Below are 13,977 nucleotides of genomic sequence, written 5' to 3'. Positions count from 1 at the left end.
TTTCTTTGGTTTGAGATAATTACTCAAAACTTAACTTAAAAGCTCTCTTGGAATCGATGTTCTCTTTCTTTCTCAAATGTGAAAACATTTTAAACTCTTTGGGAATACATAGTCCCCATTTACTTCTTTGAAGAAATGAACTTCAATCTTTACTCTGTACTCTTTATTCAACTTGAACTTTAAGTCTTAAAACAAAGTTAAAACGTTTGTGAAAGACTTTTGAAAACTTTATGAAATTCTCTTGACTTGCTTCTTAACTTGTAGACTTGATTCTTAACTTTACTTGAATTGAATTATGGATTCAAGGTTCATTCATGTTTATGGATGATTTCATGATGTTTAGACGTACCTTAGAGTGTCAGAATCAACTAGAAAACATAGGTACATTTCTAAGGAACTAGTACGAAAAGAAGGGGGAAAAAGTAGAAGACTTGACGTCCCTGGCGCTCTGAGTGGCGCGGGGCGCCAGACCCAAAACTTCAGAACTGAAGTTGGAGTGCGCTGGTAGGCGCGGCACCCCAGGGGTGAAACATCAAAAAACATTTTGGGGGGCACTGGCTGGCGCGGCGCCCCACCCCTTTCCCTAGGTTTTGACGATTTTTCTTGCTCGTTTTTCAACTCTAAACCCTTTAAACTCCAATGGTTCTTTCCCCAAACACTTAGAATCGATTAAACCCTCAAAATACATCAGATTCTACTCGAAATCACACCTAAAATCATGAATCAAACACAAGGAACTTCAACAACAAGAACCCACAAGATTTCAAACGAATTTTATCAAGAACTCATAGAATTTACTTTCAAATCAATATAACTTTACTAAATTGAATCATGATTGGCGCGTGGGTGAACTAACCCAATGCTATGTGATCTCACATATCTCGTAGGATTGAATCCTTGGCGAAATCCATAACCAAACTCGAACGTTCTTGATCGATTCTTGATTTCTCTTCTCCTTTCTCCTCTTTTCTCTTTTCTCCAAGCCCTAGCGTGAACTTCAACTTTTCTAAACTGACAAAAACCTTATTTTACACCAATTAAACTCCCAAAAACAATTGGGTAAGGAAAAGACTAAAATACCCTTCCAAAATCCGGTTTTAGACTTTCCTTACTTGAACAGCCCTACTTCCCAATGGGCATAACTCACTCATACGAACTCGGAATCGTGCAAACTCGGCGGCGTTGGAAAAGATTATTCCAAGATATTTCCTACGATACCTGGAACCACACCTAAATCATCCTGAGCTAGGAGTTATGATCGTTTAAAGTTGACCCAAAACTCATTCTTAACCTAACTTAAGCAAATTTCCAGATTTTCATTTTTTCCAAAAATCACTATTTCCAATTCTTAACTTATTCCTAGTAATTTCAATTTGCGAGATGTTACACACTCAAAACAATTACATTTTCATACCCCGATCCAAAGTAATTCAAAAAATACACATTCTCTAAAAAAAAAAAACTACAACCCATACCCTCATTAATTCATTAAAGCTGATACTTTTCGCTTAACTAAAATAAATAAGTATCATATACTATATTGATATCATTAAGGCTGATAATTTTTCTTAAATGATATTAAATCAGTATATATATATATTGTATTGGTATCATTAAAGTTTATCGTTCAGAAATTACTCATTAATCAATGATATTATAAGAGTATATGTATATTGTTGTGGTATCATTAAAGTTTCTTATTCAGAAATTGTTCATTAGTCAATTATACTATAAGGGACCATTTGGTACAAAAATTAATAACACACAAATTAGTAATGCAGAGATTCTTTCCTAGAATCAAGCAAGGTATTTGGTCTCCTCTTTCTTACCAAATGCCAAGCAAATGAGACCATGGGGGAGACATCTTTTGCGAAGAGTGATTGGTCCTATGCACACTTTTGTACTAATATTATATGATGTACATATATTATATATTACTTAGTTACTATGAGCATATATTCAATTTTGTGCACTCTTAATACAATGTAACTGGGAATTATTATTTTTTTACATTTTTTTCGCTCAATTTCTAACTCCGCTGCTCAATGAGAAAGTAAACATGCCTTTCTGCTCTAGACCTGATTAGGAATATGAACAATATGCCAACCATCTTGCCATATATATATAATATATATATTATATATATATATGTGTTGTATATTTAATTGATGCTTGATCTTCTAGTTTTGTCACTATCTAACATTCAATTTAATCATCATCATGTCTTCTAGCTCTTCTATAAAATTAATATATGGACCACCAAGGACATTGTTGTGCTTAACATATATTATCATCACATGTCTTCTAGCTCTTCTTGGATCTTCTGATTTATTATATATATATGAAAAAAAACCATTTTATTAGATATACACCCATACTCTATACTCTATACATACCAATTCTATTTATATTTTCAAATAATTACATACTGTACCATTAATTAAGAGTTTTCTATTATATATATTGAGGAAAATACACCCAGATACATGTATATTTACTATCAGATACATTAAAATAGAAAAAGATGCAAGCGAGATGGGCAGAGAAGCGAGCGAGATAGTCATGTATTCTAGATACATGAGAATCACACTAGATACATGGTGTGATTCACATGTATCTGGGATACCAGATATATTGGAGAGTGGCAAATGCAATTTGTTATGTATTCAGATATATATGAATTCACTTGAATACAATGTATTTAGAATAAATTACACCTAATTTTAACTTCATGTATCTTGAGATAAGATACATGTATGTGGATGTCTCTGGACGCACCAAAATCTTGTGTCTAAATATTTATCTCCTTAACTAGTGAGATTTTTGTAAGTTTCCTAAAAATAACCTTATTTTAGATGTTTAAATATTAAATATATATATTTTTTAGATATTCATTTAACATGATCTCTTTTAGACTTCCCAAAGTGAGGATTTAAACGTGGCCTAGCAATTTGCATATTTTTTATAGGGAAATTTAAGAACTTCCACGACAGTGTGAGAGAGCAATCATGTTCTAACAAGTCCCCATTCTAGTCAGCTAGCTTTCTTAGAAGCTCACTGCTTTAAGTTGGACATTTAATTTTGTCGATCGACAAAATACTCTTGATCGATCGTTTCAATTTTGGCTCTTCTATATATATATATAGTTGTGTGTAGTCTATTAATAGGTGGACCACTTGTGTCAATTGTTAGTAATAGTAGTTACTTACGTTTCTAATTTCTTTGGGCTATGGCCCTGCACAAATTTTGTTGCATCTCTCCGTTGTCCAATGCACCATTTTTACGCAAATCTAATTACAAGAGGTGTGTATAACATATTAAAAATGTGTTAATATTTCAAGTTCAAATTATACATGCCAAAAATTTGTAACACTATCAAATCATCCGAACAACGTCTACGTACAAGTGAGAATTTGTTCGTATGATTTTTATTTGACATAAAATTTGAGAAAGTAAATAAACTTTTTGAATTTTGTAATTTTAAAATAAAAATACGTTGAATGCAAAATGAGGTGGAATAAGAATTTGATGTTTGTAAATTCAGAATTTTAAAATAGGATAATGATCTCAAACTAAATGTAACAATTGTCAAATTAACAAACAAGTACTATCATTGCAATTGCACTCGACGAATAGTCGTATTTTGAAAAAAAATCAATGATCGCATTATTAGTTATACTTTCAAATACCTCACCCTTAATATATAACAAACTTAACAATCATTTAAAAAGTCATTGCCAATTCTACTTCGCAGGTCATTTTTTATGAACTTTATTGAGGAAAAAACTCTTTCTACTGTTGTAATATGCATAAGTAATACAAAGCTTAACTTCACAAGTAGATAAATAAGTTATCACATGTCTTTTGCATATTTGTTTTAGTCAATGTGATTGAAAGATTTCCAAGTCCTTTCAAATTTGAGAAAGCGATTTTTCCTTTTTGTTGGGTTTTATTTGCCCTGAGTTTCTTACCATAAATAGGTTTTTCTTTTAGGAAAAAGTTTAAGATTTGACTAGTCTTTTTCTTGTTGGAAAAGGTTTAGGACTCTATAAATATATATATATATATATATACTTGTTTCTTCTAACTTAATCAACATTCATAATGTAGTCCTAGGGGATTTGAGAGTTTTTGTTGGTGGGGGGAGGGGGGGGGGGAATTTTTGGGACCCTCCCATGTATCCCGAGTGAATTGGTTTAGGTTGTTTCTCTCTATATTTTGTACTCTCATATTTATATAATGAATTGATCATCTCTTTTGTGGATGTAGATCGATTGACCAAACTACGTTAAATCTTTGTGTCTTTTGGTATATTTCTCATTTGTCTTATTACTTATGGTCTTTCGAGGTTTGCTTTGCTAGCTTCCACATAAAACCTGCTTATTTTGGTCCTAACACTTTCCTCAAATAATGAATATAATTGTCAAGATCAAAACTAAGTTCTTCAAGGGTGGTGATATTAAGTTCATCTGAAAAATACGTAAAATGTTCTGCGATCTTATTTTTAGCATAATTTATAAAAGAATTCTCGTGACTCAAACTAGTCATACCAAAAAGTAGATCAATAGTCACTTCATTATAGCTAGGGGTGTTCATGGGTTAGTTTGGGTCGATTGTTGGTCAAAATCAAAACCAAACCAACTTAATCGGTTTTAAAATTATCAAAACCAAACCAAACCAAATATAATATACATTTATCGGTTTGGTTGTTTTCGATTTTGGTTTGGTTTGGTTCGGTTCGGTTATTCGGTTATTAACCATACATAAAAATAAAAGAAATAATTCATTCAAAACGTGAAAAAAGTGACAACAATCCATTCAAACGAAAAAATAGTTAAAATGACTGGCATTACAGAACTTTGGATCATTGAATTTACTAAATAAAACTTCAAAAATTCACTATTTTGGCATAGAAGGAAGAGACAATGACATTTTCAGTCCCACAATGAATTTCCATAGATAGTATATACATGAAACCAATAAGAAAAATGTTCTCACCTTGGACATTTTTTCTTTCACAAGTAAATTATAAATAAATTTTGATGAAACATATATAAAATCTTTAAAATTGTTTATGAATATAATATATTATGTATGTATAATAATAAAATTTATGTATATAACTTGTTGGTTCGGTTCGGTTATTTCTTAGATTTTTTTTGAACAAAACCATATCCAAACCAATGACTATCGGTTCTTAACAATCTAAAACCAAACCAAACCAAAACTCAAATTAAATCGGTTTGATTTGGTTTTTCGGTTTGGATCGGTTTTTATCCAAACCATGAACACCCCTAATTATAGCAAATGTTAAGCTCTGAAAGTTATAAATCAAAAACAACAAAAAACACTTTCAGACACAAATGGTGAGAATATATTGTTAAGCTCTTACGCTTCGACTTTTCAAGATCATATTTCTCATTCATTTTAGGGATCATAATACCCTTTTTTCGTCAAAAAATAGAGGAATGTCTTCTATCAAAGATTTTTATATATTTTGATTCCCTCATTAACTATAATTTTTTTTTTGTGAAATCAAAAAATTTTGTAGCACTAACAATATCTTATTTTTTCGTGCAGAGCCATATTCAAATCATATGTAATTATAAAAAAAATTCAATATCAAATGCAACATGTAGATAAATACTTGAGATTTAATGTATTTCACTAAACTTTTTGTCGTTGATTGCTCATGATAATTTGCCCCCTTATTTTCAAGAACTTCAAGTACAAAAATAATTGATGAGAATAACAAAATAAAGTTATGTACCTTTGAAGTTCAAGTTTCTGATTTTATTCATTCCCCTAGTAATTCCTCTAACTTTCAGCTTGATTGTTTCACAATATCTCCCTGCGCTTAAAAAAACCCTCCGACGGTATGTAAGTTGTGTGAACTTACCGTTTTCCCTCCTGATATTGACCGCGAGTTGTTTTTGTTGAGTTTTGAAAATTTATTTCAAACTTTGAGTTTAAAGTTGAGAATTTGGTAAGATTTGAGTTTGAAAGGTTAATATTGTTAGAAAGAGGTTTTCAGTGTCTTTTGGAGTTTCAAGTTTTGGAATATGGAATTTCGCCGATTCCATCAGTCTCAAATTGTGGAATCTAATTAGTGAGAGTTGTCGATTTCAAATTCGGAGCCTTTTTGAGGATTTGAGATCCTAAGTTAGAAATTGTTGAAAATTTAGCCTTTGGGTTGACTTTGATTAACATTCGGGGTTCGGTTGCTCGGATTAGAATTTCGAGAGTTTCGTTAGATTTGGGGGATGATTTTAAGTCTAGGTGAGGTCTTGGTTGATTTTTGATAGGTCCCAAACCTGTTTTAGCCTTTTTAGACGTTGTGTTAGTTTTCTATGGTTTTCACGGATATGGGGTCAAGGAGTCCTCAGATTTGTGTTTTGACAATTCCATTGAGTTTGAAACATTGAGTATAATTGATTTGCATATGTGGTTCATGTGTATAGGTATCTAAACGAATCTTGAGGGTTCTTTCAATATTTTGAGAGTTGACTGATTTTTCTAATGTTGGTGTGCTTCGCTTTCACGAAGGGTGCCTTGCGATCGCAATGTTCGCGAAAGAGAGACCCTAGTCGCGAAAGCGAAGGGCCTCAGTTAGGCAGGGTTCGCTTAAGCGAACCATGGGTTGCGATCGCGATGTTTGCGAAAGCAAAGGTCCCCACTTTCGCGGGGTTCACATTTAGCGAATCCAAGGTCGCTTTTGCGACATCATAGAGTGGTTTTGACCTGCAAATTTCAGGTTTTGAGCGTCATTTTTTCATTTTTGAACTTGGTAAACCCTTGGAGGCGATTTTCGAAAGGATTTCTTGTGCTAAATCATTTGGGTAAACTTTTGTGATCCTAAAACTTCATTTCCCTTTGATTATTTATGGATTTTAACATCAAAATTTGAGAATTTATTGGCAAATGACAAGATTTTTCAAGAACTCAAGTTCTAAACTAAAATGAGGATTGTGAACTTATTTTGAGTCATTTTTTGAAATGATTTTGAGCAATGAGTTCCTAATTAAGGCCTTAAGTAACATTTTCAAGCGTTGATTTTCGGAATCAAACTTCATTTTTCGGAATTGGGTTTTGTGATTGACCCATTTTAAAAAGTATATAAGTTGTGTATTGTTGTTTCTGGAAATTTATTATGAATACTTGATTGATTTGATTGTGTGGCTTTGGACATTGGTCGGAAGGGGGAGACTCAAGTCTTGGAGTGACTAGTTGATCGATTTAAGGTAAGTGATCTCCTAGACCCTGTAATATACTATAATTCGTGTATTCCCTTTTTTGTGTGTATGTTGAGAGTAATGAGAATGAGGTGAATGGTTAATTATCCACTTGATAAATCTTAATGAATAAAAAAGGGTTGAAATGAAAAGGTTATGTGTTGATCATAATGCTTGATATCAACTGTTTTAAAAGCTTTCTTTATAATGCATCTCTATTGTTGCTTTTATGTTGAACTGAGTTGAGTATTTCCGAGTTTGAGTACCTTTGAGCTGAGATGAGGTGAGTATGTTTTTTCAGTTCCAGTTCAAGCTTATGTCATGTTTTAGATTTCTCCTTGCATGCTCGTACATTTCATGTACTGACGCCATTTGGTCTGCATATTTCATGATGCAGAAACAGGTAACCAGGGTCATCAATAGGCGCTTCGCTAATACCACTTGTAGTCCCAGAGTTGTTTGGTGGCCTCCTTGCTTCCGGAGGATCCCTCATTTATTTCTGTTATTTGAGTTTGTTAGGATGATTTGGGGTCTTGTCCCGACACCCCTCATAGTATTAGGGGATTCATAGATAGACAATAGTAGTTCATGAGTCTTTTTCATTTCCATTGTTGATGTTTGAGACTCAAGTTGCCTTCTTTTGGCTAGTTGAATGTTCTTATACATTTCTGAGTCTATTATTTTGAGACATTGAGTTTAAAGGTTTTACTTTTAAAGTTTCTTATTGTTGAGTAAGTCTTCCGCTGAGTATTGAACCAGACCAAGGGTTCGCTTGGGGCCAACAATGATTCTCGAGTGCCGATCACGTTCAGGGAGTAGGCTCGGGGCGTGACAAAAATGGTTCCGGCTAATGAAATGATATGAAGTCGATAGGAAATGGTTCCGGCTAGTGATTTAAGCCGATGAGAAATGGTTCCGGTTAGTGAAACAAAACCAATGAGAAATCTTCCATGCACATTTACTTTATTTTTTATTTTTATTTCATAAAAACATCTCTTGCTATATATATATATATATATAAAAGAGAAACACTATTATGTTTATGAATAAATTGAACCAAATCGAATACAACCAAATCTATTAATATGAATTATATTTGATTTTGATTCATTTTCATAATTAAAAAGCCAAATAAATTAAGTTGATTGTAATTTTAGCCAAAAACCGATCCAAATCAAGTCATGAACAGCTCAACACATGATATAAGACTTTATCTCTGTGAGTTCCAATTTGTCTTTCTAAAACATCACCTATTAGAGAAACATTAATCATATTTTACGTCTGATGTTTAGTATAAAAAGAGATTATTAATAACAATTTTTTTAGCTAGATGTGTTTTAATATACTAGTTTTCGAGTAGATCGTGCTAATTAGTATAAATACTTCTAAAATATAAGTGTACGATGTGTAAAATAAACTCAAATCAATGAACGGTGAGCATATTCAACTGATATTATGATCATTGCAAGGCACATCATACAAAAATATTGTTATCAAGTGAATTTCAAAACTAATACTATAATGACTTCAATTATACAATTCTTATAATATATCAAGTATTCAACTTGTTAAAAGTTCTTTTTTTAATATGTTATAACACAATTTAAATGTCGACATTATAGCAAAAGATTTAATGACTTAAAGTTTCCGCCTTCTTTTTAAGGAATAATACCCTCCACTTTTTTTACAGATGCATACATATCAAGAACTTGTCGTCAATGGAGAGTGGTGTTTTGTAATAGTTGTAGAGAAATTCGATCAACATATGTCTTTCTTAGGATGGCTAGTAGATCATTATCAATTTCATAGTCTAAACCTACAAAAAAGGTATTTATTTGTTATAAAATAATCATTGTTTAAATATTTAATTGACATATATAAATAATAATTACATGTATATGTACCCTTTGTCTTCTTTGGCTCATTCAAAATTATTAATTCTGTCATAAGTAAATTTTGGCAAAAGAAATTTTTATCAAGTTATATACATATAATTGAATTATGAAATACAACACAATCTTTTGTGATATATTAATAGTATGGTAGAAAAAAAGAAAATAATATAAACCAAAAATTATATGATGCAAAAAATAAATGCATATAAAAAAAGATAACTTTATATATATATCCTAGGAACGTGCGTTGCACGTTTGACCTCTATCATTATATTAAATTTTATACCGTTCCAACTCATGTTTCTAATTTATTTATCTTATTGTGTGCCACCAAGTTCGTCCATTAAATCCATGTAATGTAAGAAATTTGGTGAAATTAAATAATATAAAATAGAGTCAGAAAAACTCTTTTTATAATTCAAGGAAGTGTCATTACATGTTTATTTGAAAAACATATAATAAAGTGGAGGTGTCATTATAGGTTTATTTCAAAAGCATATAATAAAGTTCAACATTTTAACATAAACTTTCTAATATATAATATATTAATTGTCATTATTGATTTGATTATAAAAGTTAGAAAAAAGTATTTTTTAATTAAAAAAAATATAGAGAAAAGGCATTTTCGTAATCCAACTTTGAATTTAAAACCTTCCATTTTTAACATAAAAAACATTTGTAACATCAACTCAATTAACGTGAAAAGCAATAAGATAAACATGTCATCATATTATTGGGAAAAAAAACTTAAATAATAAATAAATTAATGCAAAACATATCTAAATGTGAAAAGTTTATATTCAACAAATATAAAAATATTATAAAAGTGAACTGTAGATGACAAATATTAAAGTACTATATTATAGCACACAAGAATCAATAATCAAAATAATCTTCTTTTTATATTACAATTAACTTATGAAAATGGTTTTCCTATTCTAATTAATTTTTGAAAATAAAAGAACGGCAATGAAGATTAAATATATTAATTTTAATTATTTGACATAATATTAATCATAAATTTCATTTTTATAAAATAGAAGCTACAAATAAAGTATTCATTTACTTATTATAGTTGATACATACTTTTTTCATTATTATTATATTGAATAAATAAATAAAAATAAATTAACATAGTGTGTTGACATAACAAAAAATGATCAAAAAGGAAAGAAAAAAATATATTTTTGGATTATATACTTGAATTTCACCCATGTCAAGTTACGGACGTATTCGATACTAAAAAAGTTATTTAATATTTAACTAATTTTGCGTAAGAAATAATCATATCTCAATTCCTCATTCAAATCAACTTCCGAAAATGGAAGAAATGAAAAAAAGAGTTCGATTTCAGTTCTTTGACATATATAATTAACTTACAAATTTCAATTTAACAATATAAACTGTATCAAAATTTAAATTTTACCATCTAAATCTGCCAAATATTTTGCTTAGAACTGAGACATCTATTCCTTACTAACAAATGGTACAAAAATAAAATAAAAATTTACAATAATTATGCCAAAAAAATAAAGAAGTTATAATGATACAAACAAAAATATACTGTATTTATTTACTTCTACGTATGGCTTTATTGATGCACAAGGTGTTGCATTATTTTTCTTCAGAATAATAATTAAGATTATTTGTATCTAATCAAACAAAAATAGAAAAGAAAATTATTCTTTATGTAATAAAGAATATCAATGCAACTGAAACGCAAATTAAATCAATTCCATACGTGATGAAGCATACATACTTTATCAATAACAAATGAAAAACACAAATAACTGAGAAAATAATCTTTATTGAAAGCATGATAATCAATGGAAGAAGAAGAAATTATTTTGAAAAATTACAAGAATCAATAAAGCAAACAAAATTTCTTTATTACAAATGAAACAATACCTGATACAGCCCATTAGAGAAAAAAAATCAGCAGGTTTAAAATTAAAATCTACTACAAAGTGAAATGATTTAAAAAGTTACAAGTATATATAGTGATATATATATTGAATTGGGAGGCCAAAAGTTTGGAAGTTAGAAGAGCAAAAGTCTGAGAGTTGAAGAAAAATAATGAAGAGTCAATATTTATTGTGATCTCTGAAAGAAAATGCCTTAAAAGGTATTTTTACTTTTAATTGAAATTTTTTATTAATGCAATAAACGGAGTAGCTAGAGAAAATGTAATTATTGATTTGATTTTAAAAGTTAGTAAAAGATATTTTTTTAATGGAAAAAATTAGTGTAAGAGTATTTTCGTAATTGAACTTTTGACTTAAACTCTTCCCAATTATAATAATATATGATTTAAGGAAATCATTATTGAACGACAATCATATCCCTTAGAAGAGGAAGAATACTGTCATTATTTTCTTAGCAAGAGATTATTGAATTTCAAAACTAAAATGAAACTAACAAGTTGTACAATATAATAATGTTTCCACACATACACTTACACTGAAAATACGAAAAATAGATACTTCATTTTACTCGATAAATAGGAATAGCCATTAGAGATAGAGCTCTAGCTGTTACCAAACCAAATTTCTCAGTCATGTTAATATCACATGACATCATACCATTTGGAAACTCCCAATCGAAGGAGTGAACTAATTGAGCTACCACCAAACGAACAATGGTAAGCCCTAACTGTAAACCAGGACAACTTCTTCTGCCAGAACCAAATGGTAAAAGTTGAAAATTTTGTCCTCGAACATCAATAGTACTTTCAACAAACCTCTCTGGTATGAACTTTTCAGGCTCATGCCAAACATCTGGATCTCTTCCGATTGCCCAAACATTAACCAAAACTCGAGATCCTTTAGGTATGTGAAATCCATCAAGTGTGCAATCTTCAATTGACTCATGTGGAAGTAATAAGGGTGCAACTGGATGGAGCCTAAAGCCTTCTTTTATGACCATGTTTAAGTAATCTAGGTTTTCTAGGTCTTTTTCTTCTACAATCCCCTTTTGGCCAACTACATAATCCAACTCACTTTGAAGTTTCTTCATTACATTAGGATGTCTGAAAAGTTCTGATAAAATCCATTCAATTGATGTTGATGAAGTATCCATTGAAGCTACCAACAAGTCCTGTATATTGAAAAAAAAATATTTAGTGATTGTGAAAACTTTGTCACCAAAGATCAATATATTTAGATCTAAATCAAGTAGACACAACTATTGTAATTTCTTCAACCTAATTGGTGAAATATAGAAAAAATATTAAATCAAATACCAACAACATCAAAGTGATCTTGGTGTACATTTCGAAAAGATATGTTATTGTAACATTTACATTATGAACAAACATGCACGCTTCAATCCCAAGCTAGATAGATTTGGCTATATGAATTATAAAATAAACACTTTGGAGTCTCAAGAAGTTTGATATGACGTTACCAACAAAATAGCTTTGACATGTCTACGATCAAACTCGAATTCAGCTTCTCCAGATTGCATAATTTCCATCAATGTATCAACCATATCTGTACTAGTTTTCGACTGGTCACTCGAATATTGTCGAGCATGTTCATCAATAACATTCTCCAAAAATTCATCACAACTCTTAGCTATTTGTTTCATACGATGAATCGATCCCTGGAAATCAATAAAACGAAGAAAGGGAAATAATTCAGCAAGATTTGGCGTTGCTGCCATACGCGACGTCTCTTTGACCATATCTTTGAAATCCCCATCTACATTGTTATATTTCTTTCCAATTACCATAAGACAAGCCATGTTAGCGCTAAGAGATGCAAGTTTAGCGCTAAGATCAACCACATCGCGATTTGAAGCTGCTTTTTCGAGGAAATTCACAAGAATTTGAAGCTCTTGTTTCCTCATAGATTGAAATGAATTGATCTTGACATTGCTTAACAATTGTTGAGTGCATAATTTACGCATATGTCTCCAATAAGGTCCGTACTTTCCCATGATCAAATTTCTTTGTTTATAAAAAATGTAATAACATGCTGCATGGTATGGTCTACTAGCAAAAATTTGGTCATGGTTTTTTAAGAATTGTTGTGCTGCATGAGGAGAAGAAGCAATAATAGTAGGAACAAGACCAAAATATATGGTCATTATTGGACCATATTTCTTGGCTATTTTATAAAGATCTTGGTGAAGATTTTCACCAAACATATGAAGATTTCCAAGAAGTGGAAGCCCTATTGGACCAGGAGGAAGTTCTTTTCTCTTCATGAATTCTTTCACAAGGAATATTATTGCAACTAATGCAAGAGTTACTAGCCAAATAGAAGTCATGATGGAGGAAATATTAATGAGAAAAAGAAAAATGATGGTAGTATTAATAAAGTTTGATACAAAATAAATAAGGGAGGAGGCTCAAGGACCATGCTAGTGGCAATTCATTAAAATCCACATTTTTCATGAAGGTATGCTTTATTTCAAATAGTGTTCAAGTTTGATTCTTAACTCTTTTTATTTTATTTTATGTACCATGTAAATACAAAATACAATAATTATAGGCTTTTATTATTTTTATTTATATTCTTAAACGGTAGTTTGCACTTTAAAAATCGATGGGCATTTGTTAATTTTTGAACAAAATAAAAAACGAAGGGCACAGAATACAATTTTTATGCTTTTAGTATTTTCATTTGTATTCTTAAACTGTAGTTTTACATTTTAAAAATAGATGGGCGCCCGGTCAATTTTCGTACAAAATAAAAATGACGGACACACAAAATACAATTTTTTATGCTTTTATTATTTTTGTTTGTATTCTTCAATTGTTTTTTTACATTTTAAAAATAGATGGATATCCTTCCGTTTTTGTACAAAATAAAAAATGATGGACGTCCTTCGTTTTTTCTTAAAAA

At 30.4% G+C, this 13,977-nt stretch overlaps 1 protein-coding gene across 1 annotated transcript; it reads right to left on the bottom strand.

Annotated features, from left to right (window-relative positions):
• Positions 1 to 11,522: 11,522 nt before the first annotated feature.
• Positions 11,523 to 13,517, bottom strand: LOC102585514 (cytochrome P450 CYP736A12-like). The gene is made up of 2 exons (XM_006354644.2): positions 12,533 to 13,517; positions 11,523 to 12,223 (listed from the first exon to the last, which is right to left on the bottom strand). Exons 1-2 carry the CDS (start codon positions 13,397 to 13,399, stop codon positions 11,612 to 11,614), a joined length of 1,479 nt encoding a protein of 492 aa, XP_006354706.1. The 5' UTR covers positions 13,400 to 13,517; the 3' UTR covers positions 11,523 to 11,611.
• Between the last annotated feature and the right edge of the window lie 460 nt (positions 13,518 to 13,977).

The sequence above is a fragment of the Solanum tuberosum genome, unplaced genomic scaffold (genome assembly GCF_000226075.1).
Source record: "Solanum tuberosum cultivar DM 1-3 516 R44 unplaced genomic scaffold, SolTub_3.0 scf00181, whole genome shotgun sequence".
NCBI lineage: Eukaryota > Viridiplantae > Streptophyta > Magnoliopsida > Solanales > Solanaceae > Solanum > Solanum tuberosum.
Note: the sequence above shows the minus strand (reverse complement) of the source record. Positions and strands in the feature narration are given on the sequence as shown.